Source organism: Gopherus evgoodei, chromosome 4, assembly GCF_007399415.2.
Source record: "Gopherus evgoodei ecotype Sinaloan lineage chromosome 4, rGopEvg1_v1.p, whole genome shotgun sequence".
Classification (NCBI taxonomy): domain Eukaryota; kingdom Metazoa; phylum Chordata; order Testudines; family Testudinidae; genus Gopherus; species Gopherus evgoodei.
In genome coordinates, this window is record NC_044325.1 from 152451960 (window position 1) to 152465680 (window position 13721).

General features: G+C 47.2%; 1 protein-coding gene across 2 annotated transcripts; it reads left to right on the forward strand.

Annotated features, from left to right (window-relative positions):
• Positions 1 to 1435: 1435 nt before the first annotated feature.
• Positions 1436 to 9352, forward strand: LOC115651417 (zinc finger protein OZF-like). 2 transcript variants are annotated; one of them, XM_030562425.1, is made up of 5 exons: positions 1436 to 1524; positions 2364 to 2490; positions 3637 to 3750; positions 6043 to 6132; positions 6711 to 9352. In XM_030562425.1, exons 2-5 carry the CDS (start codon positions 2364 to 2366, stop codon positions 8147 to 8149), a joined length of 1770 nt encoding a protein of 589 aa, XP_030418285.1. In that variant the 5' UTR covers positions 1436 to 1524; the 3' UTR covers positions 8150 to 9352. The 2 variants fall into 2 exon arrangements, with proteins under 2 accessions (XP_030418285.1, XP_030418286.1); XM_030562426.1 differs by lacking the exon at positions 6043 to 6132.
• The last annotated feature ends 4369 nt before the right edge of the window (positions 9353 to 13721 follow it).

The window sequence follows — 13721 nt, forward strand, 5'->3', positions numbered from 1 at the left end:
GGTGAGCTATTGAGGGGTCATTCCCAGGTGGGGATTTAGAGTTAGTGGGGCCTTGTGTCCGGCTTAATTTTGTGGGGCCCCGCCTTGGGACCCAGCCAAGAAAAAGAACATTCTCTCTTATCTCCTCCTGCCCCCATTTTTCGTTATTTTTCTTCATCTTCCTCCTATAAGTAATAGCAAGTAAATGAAAATAAGGGTGAGGTACCTTGATTGTTCTTGTAGTCTAACTTATTTTTCCGCAGACCATTCGAAAAATCGCTGGGGGTCTTAGTGGACCACTGAATGATCTTTCCAAATATTGTTTGTAGCATAGCTAACTACTGTAAAAAGCTGCTTAAATTGTAAACTCTTGTCCATATAAACTATGTAAAAAACATTACATCTGGATCTGCCACTATTTGCTTGACCAGCTTTTGGCTGATTTTTTTCATACATGTGGTATTACTAGTATCAGATCGGATACTAAAATAGAAACTCGGGGATGACATTTGGCAGAGTGTAGTCCAGGACACGGAATTTCGCCCCTGGGAATGTTCATGTCTCATCTTAATGGGCACAAGTTACAACGCTTGCGAAAAGTATTTTCTTCCTTACAGCCACTCACATCCCAGGTCCAGATTTGAATAATTATGAAATAACCCTATTCATCTACTAATAGACACAGTTATGAATCTCAAGGGTGAAATGTTTTGAAGAGGCGACTCTCACCCTGACGAATAATTACTAAGAAATGTTCTTTGAAGCGGGGGGCTGGCAGTCGGGGGCTGGGGGTGCAGGAGCGGCAGCACCCCTGGCCGGAAGTGGTTTCCACCCTAGCCAGGGTGCCCAGCCCCGCACTGGAACATTGCTCCAATAGCCGCCTTCGCAGAAGGGACGGGACCGGGAGCCACCAAGACCCAGGACCCGCCTTCAGCTCGTCTCCCCTAGCGGCTCCCCTCTGCACCTCGCTTCCCCCGACGAGCTGATTAAGGGTTAAACCCCCGAGCTCCGAGTCCTCCCCAGCCTAGACACGCCCAGTCATTGCTGCGGGGGGCGGGCTCGGGCAGGGACCTTCTCGTGCGCGCCGCGGAGCCCTGGGGGCCGAGCCCGGCGCGTGCGGAGCGAGCCCCCCCTGCAGGCTGCAGCCCCAGCGCCCTGCGCGGGTGAGCGGGGCCCGGGGGGCGCAGCCGGAGGCGGCCCGCGGAGGGAGGGAAACAGCCGCAGAGGCTGGAAATCGCCGCCTGGGGAGGGAGCTGCTGGGGGCGGAGCCGAACCGCGCCTGGGACCGGAGAGACCCCCCCGGGGGTCGGTTTGTGCAGCGGAGCCCGGCAGGCTCCGCTCCCCAGCCCGCGAGAGCCCGGACTGACCCCCCTGCTCGCTGCTGGTGGCGGGCGGGACCTTCCCGGGGCCGCGCTGCGGGGGCTGACGGGTTCTGCCCCCTTCCCGCCGAGCAGCACGGCCGAGGCTGGGGGCAGGTCCTGTCGGGCAGCTCCTCTGGCCTGTGCTGCTGGGGCTGGGACCAGCCTGCTCGGGAGACCGGGTTAGGTGAGCAGACAGCAAAGGTGAAAAATTGGGACAGGGTGGGGGGTAATAGGAGCCTAGATACGAAAAGGACCCAAAATTGGTCCTGTCCCTATGAAATCGGGACATCTGGTCACCCTAGACCGGGTTAGAGGCCGGGCTGGGCTGCTGCACACACTGGCAATGGGAGACGCGCTGGGAGGTTGCACTGAGTCCATGGGCACCCAGTGGGGTGGGGGTTTCCTTCTGTGGCTGCCCCATCGGCCAGCGTGTTGGGGATTCAGCCAGAGTTCTCCGGAGCAAAAAGCCTGGGCTGCTGCTGCTCCAGCTACAGCTCTCTGGCTGGGGCTCCCAGGGTCTGTCTAGAGGGCAACTCAAAATCTGCAGCCAGGCTGTGCCAGCTAATATAGCTCAGCCTAGGGGGAGTTTAACTGCGATGCAAACATTTGGGCTTCTGCTGGAGCCTGGGCTTTAGTACCCTGCTCTGTGTAGCTCAAGAACAAATAAAATTGGTCCAGTAATAGAGATCATCTTCCTCACCTTGTCTATCTAATATCCTAAAACTAACACCGCAGCAACAGTGTAACCCCGATTTCCGCCCAAGAGAGAGGGAATACCCAGGGAGGGGGCAATTGGGGAGTAAACTAACCCTGTACACACCCCAGAATGCCGCCCCAGGAAAACTCTGTCCATTAATTTTGTTCACTGAGACAAACCTGCAACCATAGTAATGGTACAAACTTCCAGCCTCCCAGGACCCTCCCGGTTGTGTGGACCACTGTACATCTGCATCTCCTGCAACAGCTATTCCTCTATCAGTGTGTAAACTTTGCCATGCTGAGTTGGGTTGTTTGTCCTTTCAGATGTCGGTGACATTTGAAGATGTGGCCATGTATTTCTCCCCAGCGGAGTGGGCATTGCTGGGCGAGGAGCAAAGGCAACTTTACAGACACATCATGTGGGAAAATTACCAGACTCTGGTCTCGTTAGGTGAGTAGCTGCATCTGTGTGATCAGGGTCCCAGTCCACTGAGATAGAGCATTGGTATGCGTAGTTGGGTGGAGAGGTGTCTATGGGGTTTGAAGGAGGGGTTTATGGGTGTGCATGGATAGAGGCATGTTTCGTTGAGCAGAGCAGCCAGTTCATGGGAAGACAATTTGGGTGAGGTAATATCTTTTACTGGTCCAACTTCTGTTGGTGAGAGAGAGAAACTTTTGAACCACACAGAGCTCTTTTTCAGGTCTGGGAAAGGAAGGCTTCTCTCTCTCACCAACAGAAGTTTGTCCAATAAAAGATATTACCTCACTCACTTGGTCTCTCTAATTTCCTGGGACTGATACGGCTACAACTACACTGCATATTTTCAAGGGGAAACACTTCCACCCATGTTCACTAGCGCTCCACAGTTTAATGCAAGAGAATTCTGGTTCTTGTAGTTCCCCAGACAGCACATGAGCATTGGGTTGTGTGTTCTGCAGGCTACAGGATGAAAGTCCAGCCAACACCACAGTTAAGGAGAAAGACAGACTGGGTTCATCTAAGCTGGTGTATACTGGTTCATCCATGCTGCTCTGGCTGTCCTGGGTCAGTTGACTCAGGATATGGGACTCAGGTTGTGGGGCTAAAAGTTGCAGTGTAGATATTCATGCTTGGGTTAGAGCCTTCGCTCTGGGACCCTCCCTCCAAATATCCACTCAGCAATTTTACAGTCCCACAGTCCAAGCCCCCCCAAGCCCAAGACCTGTGACCGAGGCCAGCTACAGCTGTTTAATTCCTAAGTAAACATAGCCATCAGAGGGAGAGGGGTGCTGGGCCATAGTAGAGTAACTCTTCTAGGCTAAGGAGAAATATCCAGCATTTGCCACATCTGTGCCCCCCAATCCCTTCAAATACCGCAGTCATGTTCGTCTCCCCTTTCCAAAGGTGTCAGGTTGTTTGCAACTCAATATCTCACTACTACCTGGCACCAGGAGTGTTGACCATAAGCTGCAGTTCATGTTTCCATGGAAAACAGTTGCCTGCTAGGCAATGAGCTAATTGTGAAGGCTAATTTGCAAAACAGTGCATGTGCACCTGTGGAAAGTGCAGCAGTTCTGTGCCTAGAAATGCTTAGCGGTGATGCTTTTCTCTAAGTAGGAATCAAAACTCCCAAGCCAGTGATGATCTCCAGCATAGAGCAAGGGGAAGAGGTGTGTGTGCAGGGTCCCACAGAAGATGAAGATGGGAACATCATGAGAGGAACCCACCCAGGTGAGGAAGGAGTTAAAGTGATGTGCAGGGATCGAACGAGTAGCTGAAGGCAGCTGGAATCCTGATATGTTTTCGCCAAAGTGACAGTACATCCCAGAATGTTAGTCTTTTGGTCTAATATTAGGCTTTTTTAGAACAGTATCATATTGTCGGCTACCGTTCAATTTGTGATCCATTATAACCACCACATTCTTTTCTGTTGTACTGCTGCTAAGCCAGTTATTCCTCATTTTCTAGTTGTGCATTTCATTTTTCCTTCCTAAGTCAACTATTTCATACCTGTGTTTCTTGAATGTCACTCTGCTGATTTCAGACCAGTTCTCCAGTTTGTCAACATCCTTTAGAATTCTAATCCTGTCCACCAAAGTGTTTGTAACCCTTCCCTGGCTGTCTGAATCATTGACCGAGCAACACTTGGGAATCTCCCTTCCAAGTTCAGGCCCAATTTTGTAGGTACTCTGCATTGTTCCATCGGTTTGTTTGTGCTCTCAGTTGACATTAATAAGGGATTTTCTTATTACTCTTCAGGACTGGTTGGGAGACAACATCACGTTGTGGGAGTGAGGAGACCTGGACTCTATTCCTCATTCTGCCACTGAGCTGCTGGCAGATCTTGGACAATAGTATATTAATTCATATAGACTATATGGGCCCAAAGAGACAACGGTGTTAACATGATACTGTCATGGGCATCATGAAAGAGTGTTAAATAAGGTTTGGGGGTTGGAATATAGAGAGAGTAGGCTGCTTAGTACCAGGCAAACACCATGAAAAATCCTTTCTATTCTTTTATTAAAGATACAGAAAAAAGAAGGTAAAAGAGTTAAGGCATTTGAATGTCAGGAATGATGAAGGGTTTTTTTTTTTTGTTTTTTTACAGTGTCCCTTGTTGTCTTTCCCTTTAGCTGCAGAGAGTCTTTAGACAAAAGGCCTCTGTTTGAAAGTCTTTTAGATGGTATTAAACACAGTAATTACTGTCCCTTTGAAATGTTGGAGCTGTTGTTGATATTATTAAAATCCGATCCCGTTTCCCAGGAGACAAATGAACACAAACCCACTCGAGGGAAGAGAAAAGAACAGCAAAGATAGAACATGCAGCTTCTGTCTTGGGTTTACTCTCACTTGCCGCTTCACGGCTAGAGAAACACAGGCACGACATATGATCTGATCAGCCAATTGGAGACCTGCCTGGCAAACCTGTCCATCGTTGGTCTGTTCTGGACAATGCGTTTCCCTGCCTCTTTGGTCACAGGCTTACAGAACGGATGCTAACTATGGCAGTTTTGGCAGGCTAAGGCAGACTCTTATTTACTAGAAGGCAGAGGGAGAAGAGTAAGAAAGAGGAGTAATATGTAGGGAATGAAAAGGAATTCATGGGAGTTAAGAGGGACAGGGGGACAAAAATCTCACATTCCAGGTGATTTTGGGGAGTTAGCCAGAATTGATAATGGTGGCAGTATCCTCCTGCTCCCTCTCTCTGGTCCATTCATGTTAAGACATCTCTTAGGATTAGGACAAAGAAGATCTGGGGTCCCAAAATCAGGATTAGGGTGGCAGCGTGATGGTATCGCTCACTGCAGAGCTGTTGGCACACACCTGCTATTGCTGTTGTTTTTCAGTCAGCAAAGGTTGCATTCACTTCCTCTCCTTTATTGTCCCCCGAAAATGTTTTCTTTTGAGAAACCCTTAAAGGAAGTAGTGGGCAAAATAGCCCAGCCCCTCATTGGTTTTCTGTCAGGCCTAAATTAAACTCAGTCATTTTGGTTCGTTACTGTCCAGTTCCACATTTCTCTTGCTTACAGCCGTCATTTTAACACTGCCCTTGAATTGCATTATAGGCCTTTTGTATTTGTCCTAATTCTGTCGCCCTTTTTATATTTTTCACCTTTTCCCATCAACATTTATTGATGTTATAAACTTTCTCACAGTTTTTACAATTAAACGGCTAATTAGGGTCAATTTCTGGGCCGAGTTATTAAAGAAACAAGTTACTCCTTTGGCTCAGGCTCTGTCAGTCCCTTTGTGTATTTAGTGTATAAGCTCTTCAACATCAGGGTGATCTCACTAAAATTTTGTGCAGCACCTGGTGCTACGGTTCCGTGATCTCAGTTGTGCTACCATAATACAAAATAAGTGTCCAGACCCAAATGGCTTCCCCTCTTGTGCATTGTGGAACACACTGTCCAACAGTGACCATAAATGAGTGATTTACAGCGCAGGGGAAAGGGCTTCTCTCAGTGATAGTCATTCGGTCTATATACTGTCAACCGAAGACCTTTTGTCTTGGTGCAGATTTTCCAGATGCAGAGGAGACCTGGGACTGGCCAACAATTGAAAGTTCCTTGGGCTTCTTCCACACGCAAAGCTCTTCCCCTGGAGCAGGTAGGGAACCAGCTCTGTCCTTTCCACCAGTGGGAGCTGGAGAGCTCCTTTCAGGAATCGTCCATCAGCTGCAAACTCTCCCCTCACAGAGCATTACAATAGGGATTGAAGCCCAAATATGAGAGGTGCTACAGCTCCTCACCCTGCCGTTCCCCTAGAAACTCCATCTCTCCCCTTACACAGGTTCCCCCAGTCTCTCCCCCCTCCCTCATTTTCCATAGAACATGGAGCCATTCAGATCCCATCACAGCGTTAGTTTTCCATGTGTGTCTTGGGAGAGGGGTGTCACTGCTGGCGTGTATGATGCTGTTCTCCCCAGTAAGATGGGCCTCAGAGTAGGGAGAGAATTGTGGGGGCTGATTTCCAGGTTTATTTGGGGGGCTATTATCAGGGCCTATGGGACACTGACCATCTCCTCCTTCCCCAGCACTGGGGCCCCTGGGAGTTTGGACTCTTGCACTCAACTGCCGATGGCCAGCCCTGCTCTGAAGGGAGAGGCATAGTGCTGCTGGGAATATTAGTTGTTTCTCTTTGTGAGGAGCACAAGAAATAACATCTGAATTCTCTGCCCCACCAAGCACGGACAAGGAATCTGAACAAAGCTGAGATGCAGACTCCTGAGGAAGGGCCTGGTAACCCGGAGCGACTCAGGTGTTTCCCAGGGACATCAGGGAAGAACCATTCCAAGAAATCTAAGCGGGGAAGACATCACAAGAGGCAGGGGAGGCCACAAAGGCAGAGGAAAAATCTGACTAAGGAGGAGCCAGCAACCTCAAGAGGCCATCAGAGGAGATCCAGGCCAGATCCAAAGCCTGCAAAGGGAAAAGCGGAGTCCAGAAAGAGCCTATATACCTGCTGTGTGTGCAGGGAAGATTTCAAGGTGCAGAGAGACCTGATAAGCCACCACTGGATGGTTCATAAGAAACAGGAGCTGTATCACTGTAGCGAGTGTGGGGAGAGTTTTAGGAGAAAGAAGGAGTTCAGAGCACATGGGAAGGCTCACAGAAAGAAGAGAGACCATCCCTGTTCTGAATGTGGGAAGATATTCCACCAGTTATCGAATCTCATTGTCCACCAGAGAATCCACACTGGAGAGAGACCCTATCACTGCACTGAATGTGGAAAAAGATTCTTCCATATATCAGCTCTTAACATCCACAAGAGAGTCCACTCAGGAGAGAGACCCTTTGCCTGCACTGAGTGTGGAAAGCGATTTATGGATTCGTCAACATTTCGTAATCACCAAAGAATCCATTCAGAAAAGAGACCCCATCGCTGTAACCAATGTGGGAAAGGCTTCAAAGTTGCATCAGGTCTTACTAGACACCTGAAAATCCACAGTGAAGAGAGACGCTTCTTGTGCCATGAGTGTGGGAAAAAATTTTGCCTACGAGAACATCTGATCAGACATCAGAGGATCCACACTGGGGAGCAGCCCCATTGCTGTGCTGAGTGTGGGAGAAAATTCAGTCTCCTTCAAAGTCTCAGGAGACACCAGGAAATCCATACTCCAGGGAGACTCTATCCCTGTGCCGAGTGTGGGAAAATATTCCGTCATCCAGAAAATCTCTCTAGACACCAGGGAGTCCACACTGGGAAACTCCATCGCTGCACTGACTGTGGAAAAGGCTTTGTCTATATACATCATTTCAAGAGCCACCAAAGAATCCACACTGGAGAGAAACCCTATTGCTGCCCTGAATGTGGGAGAAGTTTCACCCAATTGTCAGGCCTCACCAACCACCGGAGAATCCATTCAGGAGAGCGACCCTATCCCTGCACTCAGTGTGGGAAGTGCTTTGCTCACTCGTCATCTCTCACTGAACATCTGAAAACCCATTCGGGAGAGCGACCATATTCCTGTATTCAGTGTGGGAAGCACTTTGCTCGTTCATCATCTCTTACTCAGCATCAGAGAACCCACCCAGGAGAGCAACCATATTCCTGTGCTCAGTGTGGGAAGCGCTTTGCTCGCTCAGCATATCTTACCAAACACCAGAGCACCCACTCAGAATAGAGACTCCTGACCCTGGTGTTTGATGGAGGGAACCTCTTCATTCTCTCGCTTCACCCTGTTCCCAAAGCTGTAAAAGAGGGGAACTTGCTCCCACTCTGAAATGTTCCCACCTCTTCACTAAGCAGACACGAGTTTAGGTGCTGGGTTTGTTAAAATAATTTGTATGGTCCTCAAGAGGTACCGAAACATTCCATTGTGGGCATAATGGGCTGCAGGTGGGACAGAGATGACTGGAGTGAGGGCTGCACTTTGGAGGCCCTGGTTTCTCCCAAGCCATTGGTTCACTGCACCTGCCATCCTCTCAAGCTCCAGAAATTGAATTAAATGTTTTATTTCTTCGTGGATCCTGGGGTATGGAAAAATGGGCAGAGATTGAAAAGGAGCTTTCGTCTCCTGAGTTAATGACAGGCTGTGACATCCCCTGTGTGCCCCTCATAGTACTGAATCAAAAGGAAGGTTGTTTTTGATTTGGCTTTGAGAGAAAATTATGACTCAAGCTGTCTTGATAGTTGGCTTCATGCATAATGCAGCCAGGGTCCTGTCTTCACACCTAATGGCCAGGCAAGCATACCAGCTAGGACCGGCAGGTTAGAGACTGGAGTTTCTGGGTCACACAATGATGATACAGCTAAAGTCAAAACACCTCTTCTCTGAAATAATGAGCCTGTCAAACAATATATCAGAGACAACATTTCTAAGGAACAGCACCAACAGGTGGTGTGGGATTCTACTTTGGTTTGATGCTGCATTTCTTAGTGGACAGATAAGTCAGAATTCCATCCCCTGCTCTCTGTGAATCAGCTCTCATGCCCTCCTTGGATTAACCGTGTTAAGTGAAAGATCCTTCTTCATTACAACAGCATACATTATGGTGACAGGTGCTTTAACTTACATCTCTACTCACTGGGGCTTCTTGAGCTCCCCATCCCGTTCCTGTGGGACTCAAGAACAAACAGACCATGCTGTTTGGTCATGGACTGTCTTCTTCATGGTAGATGCAAATGCTTGACCTCTATGGATGCTGCTGTCATGATTAGCATGACTACATCACTTACCCAACATCTATCTAATTCATTGTGCCAGAAGAAGTCATACACCAGAAAAAAAGGTAAAGGCATGTGTCAAGGTAGTAAAAGAACTAAAAAAGAGCTACCGTGGATTAACAACCATGTAAAAGAAACAGTGAGAAATAAAAAGACTGCCTTTAAAAAGTGGAAGTCAGATCCTAGTGAGGTAAATAGAAAGGAGCATAAACACTGCCAAATTAAGTGTAAAAATGTAATAAAAATGCCAAAGAGGAGTTTGAAGAATGGCTAGCCAAAAACTCCAAAGGTAATAACAATGTTTTTTAAGTACATCAGAAACAGGAACCCTGCTAAACAAACAGTGGGGCCCCTCGACAATCGAGATACAAAAGGAGCATTTAAAGATGATAAAGTCATTGCGGAGAAACTAAATGGATTTTTGCTTCAGTCTTCACGGCTGAGGATGTTAGGGAGATTCCCAAACCTTAGCCAGCTTTTCTAGGTGACAACTCCGAGGAACTGTCACAGATTGAAGTGTCACTAGAGGAGGTTTTGAAATTAATTGATAAACTCAACAATAACAAGTCACTGGGACCAGATGGCAGTCACCCAAGAGTCCTGAAAGAACTCAAATGTGAAGTTGCAGAACTATTAACTACGGTTTGTAACCTGTCCTTTAAATCGGCTTTTATACCCAACGACTGGAAGACAGCTAATGTAATGCCAATATTTAAAAAGGGCTGTAGAGGTGATACTGGCAATTACAGACTGGTAAGTCTAACGTCCATACTGGGCAAATTAGTCGAAACAATGGTAACAACTAAAATTGTCAGACACCTAGAAGAACATAAATTGTTGGGCAAAAGTCAACATGGTTTCTGTAAAGGAAAATCATGTCTTAGTAATTTATTAGAGTTCTTCGAAGGGGTCAATACACATGTGGACAAGGGGGATCCAGGGGACATAGCGTACTTAGATTTCCAGAAAGCCTTTGACAAGCTCCCTCACCAAAGGCTCTTATGTAAATTAAGTTGTCGTGGGATAAAAGGGAAGGTCCTTTCATGGACTGAACTGGTTAAAAGACAGAGAACAAAGGGAAGGAATTAATGGTAAAGTCTCAGAATGGAGAGGGGTAACTAGTGGTGTTCCCCAAGGGTCAGTCCTCAGACCAATCCTATTCAACTTTTTCATAAATGATCTGGAGAAAGGGGTAAAAAGTGAGGTAGCAAAGTCTGCAGATGATACTAAACTGCTCAAGATAGCTAAGACCAAAGCAGACTGTGAAGAACTTCAAAAAGATCTCCCAAAACTAAGTGATTGGGCAACAAAATGGCAAATGAAATATAATGTGGATAAATGTAAAGTAATGCACATTGGAAAAAATAACGTCAACTATACATACAATATGATGGGGGCTAATTTAGCTACAACAAATCAGGAAAAAGATCTTGGAGTCATCGTGGATAGTTCTCTGAAGATGTCCAAGCAGGGTGCAGAGATGGTCAAAAAAGCAAACAGGATGTTAGGAATCATTAAAAAGGGGATAGAGAATAAGACTGAGAATATATTATTGCCCTTATATAAATCCATAGTACACTCACATCTTGAATACTGTGTACAGATGTGGTCTCCTCATCTCAAAAAAGATATACTGGCACTAGAAAAGGTTCAGAGAAGGGATTTGGAACAGGTCCCATATGAGGAGAGATTAAGGCGGCTAGGACTTTTCAGCTTGGAAAAGAGGAGACTAAGGGGGGATACGATAGAGGTGTATAAAATCATGAGTGGTGTGAAGAAAGTAGATAAGGAAAAGTTATGTACTTTATTCCCATAATACAAGAACTAGGGGCCACCAAATGAAATTAATAGGCAGCAGGTTTAAAACAAATAAAAGGAAGTTCTTCACACAGCGCACAGACAACTTGTGAAACTCCTCACCTGAGGAGGCTGTGAAGGCTAGGACTATAACAGCATTTAAAAAAGAACTGGATAAATTCATGGAGGTTAAGTCCATTAATGACTATTAGCCAGGATGGGTAAGCCATAGTGTCCCTAGACTGGCTCTTTTGGTCAGGTGCCCTCTCCCTTTCTTTTACCTGGGGACTTTAACCCTTTACGGGTAAAGCAAGCAAAGAATAGCCACCAAGTGTGATATGGGTATAAAACCTCCAGGAGTCATGGGGCTGGGACAGAGATAGGATCCTGCATGGGGAACAGGCAGCCCAGAGAGCACTGTTTCAGGGGAGAGAGAGAATCCATAATAGAGAGGGAGAGAAACCAGTCCCAGCAACATCCACAGATCAATCCGTGGCCATACCTCTCTGTCAGAGGCTGATGATGAGAAGCGACTTTATGTCACTATTGTCTCATCGTTCCTGGAGGGAATAAAATAATACAAGAGAAATATGAGTCTGAAGTGGCTGCACTGTCATGTGTGTACTGCATTGCTGACTTTGCCATGTTTCAGTCATTTGAGAGATGATGTTGGGGAGAAGCAGCCATCTTGCCTTTCTTACTGGAGCTGGTTATGCTGTATGCAGTTCACCTCAGTTGCTATCTGCTTTAAATCATTGTCTGTATTCTAAAAATGGGGGTGTTCGAGCACTGAATTAGTTAAAAGCTCCCAGAATACTTTGTGCTCATGCTAAGCTTTATTGTACAAATGTACTAGTAGTTAAATTGTTCTAACCTTTGTTCATAATATATGCAGAATCTGTCAGACGCAAGATATATGCTCTCTTAAGGCTTGCCAAATATGAACTGTGTGCTAGGTACAGTTAGTGTACATGTATCTTTGTTTTATATGCTACTTATATGCTATGGTCTACTGCCAGCTAAACTGTTGCATGCATAATTAGAGAAGAAAAGGTGTGTAAGGTTTGCAGAAGTCTCCTGCATACAGCGGGGTTGCGTTCTTGAAAAAGGTGATGGATACCGAAATGACGTGTATGGATACTGAAGTTCAGCTGGAGCTGATTCTTGCAGAAGAGCATGAACTATAAGAAAGAGGAAGAGGTGCCCCAAAATGTTCCTCCCTCTCTCTCTGCTCATGGCATCAATGACACCTGAAAGACAAGGAAAGTAACACTGCACTTGGGGAGGGTCCCTAGTGAAAGGATTCCCGCCGATTAAACGAATACAGCATGCAGTGAGAGAGACTTTTGCTTTGAATCCATTTAACTTGTACAGTTAGTTATTAGTAGTGTTTTACCTATTATTTTCCTATAACTAAGGCTACGTTTTTTTTCACAGAAGTGGCAAAAGTCTCAGAATCTGTGACTTCCAAAGACCTTCATGACTTCAGCCCTGGCATCTGGGAGCTGCAAGGTCCCATCGCCTCCCATAGCGGCAGGGAGCACGTACATCCACTGCCTGAGTCAGCAGGCCCCCAAGCTCTCTGCTGCCATGGGCAGCGGGGTATCCTGCAGTTTGTAGCAGCTGCTGCAGGTGGAGGCGGGGGGCTCCCTGCAGCTCCTGACCCACCTTGGTGGGCATGTGGACCACCACAGCTCCCCACTGCAGTGATAGCAGGGGGATTCCTTCCTCCCCACTGCTGCTCCAGAGCTGCCCAGAGCTCCCCCGAGAGCTCCAAGCCACTCTACAGCTGCCCAGTCCCTTCCTGTTTTATCAAGAATAATTTTTAAAAGTCAGGGACGAGTCACAGGCCTCTGACTTTTTCTTTAGTTTCCATGAACAATCCCTTCTTATCTGTAAATCACTTACATTCTCTGTAGTTTTAACTTGTACTTAACTTGTAATATTGTTTCATCTAAGCCAGTGGGTTTGGATTGAAGGATTTGAGAATCTCCATATCAGATAACAGGATTTGTGCCCATCATTTTCTATTAATATACTTTATATGAGCTTGTATTGTCCAGGAGAAGGCTGGACAGTTCATGTTTTACATTTCTGGGAGAAGGTCTGGGTTTTTGCTGGTGTTGCTCTGCAGTGTAATTCAGGAGCCACTGGCTATAGGACAGTATTGCTGGGAGTAATTTCCATGCTGGAGGCAAGCTGGGAGAGAACCTGAGTCAAAGGAGTAACTTGCTGTTGTAATTATTGGGCCCAATTCCCTATTCTTAGCATTCCCTGGAACTGCTGTGTACAGCACACCCTCCACCACAAATGCCCAGCGGCAGGCACACCACCACCACCACCCCTGCCCAGCACTCCACACAGAGCCACGCCACTACTGCCTAATTCACTTCCCCACAGTCCACCACCACAACTACACAGCACCCTACTCAGACCCCCCGCTGCCCAGCATTCTAACACACAGACCTCCCCCACTGCCCCCGCAAGAGACTCCCCACTGGCCAGGAGCCCAAACACACACCTCCAGCGACCCACACCCTCTCCCCGGCCACAGTCACCGGCCCTGCTGGAAGTTGATGGCATCTGCTGGGCTGAGCTGACAGCACAGCCAGGGCCAGTCCACAGCCAAGGTGGGGAATCACTCTGGTCTCTTGGAACTGGTGTGATTAGCCAGAGCAGGGTCCACACCCGCCCTGGCTAGACTCCCTCAGGACCCACTTCCCTGGAGATAG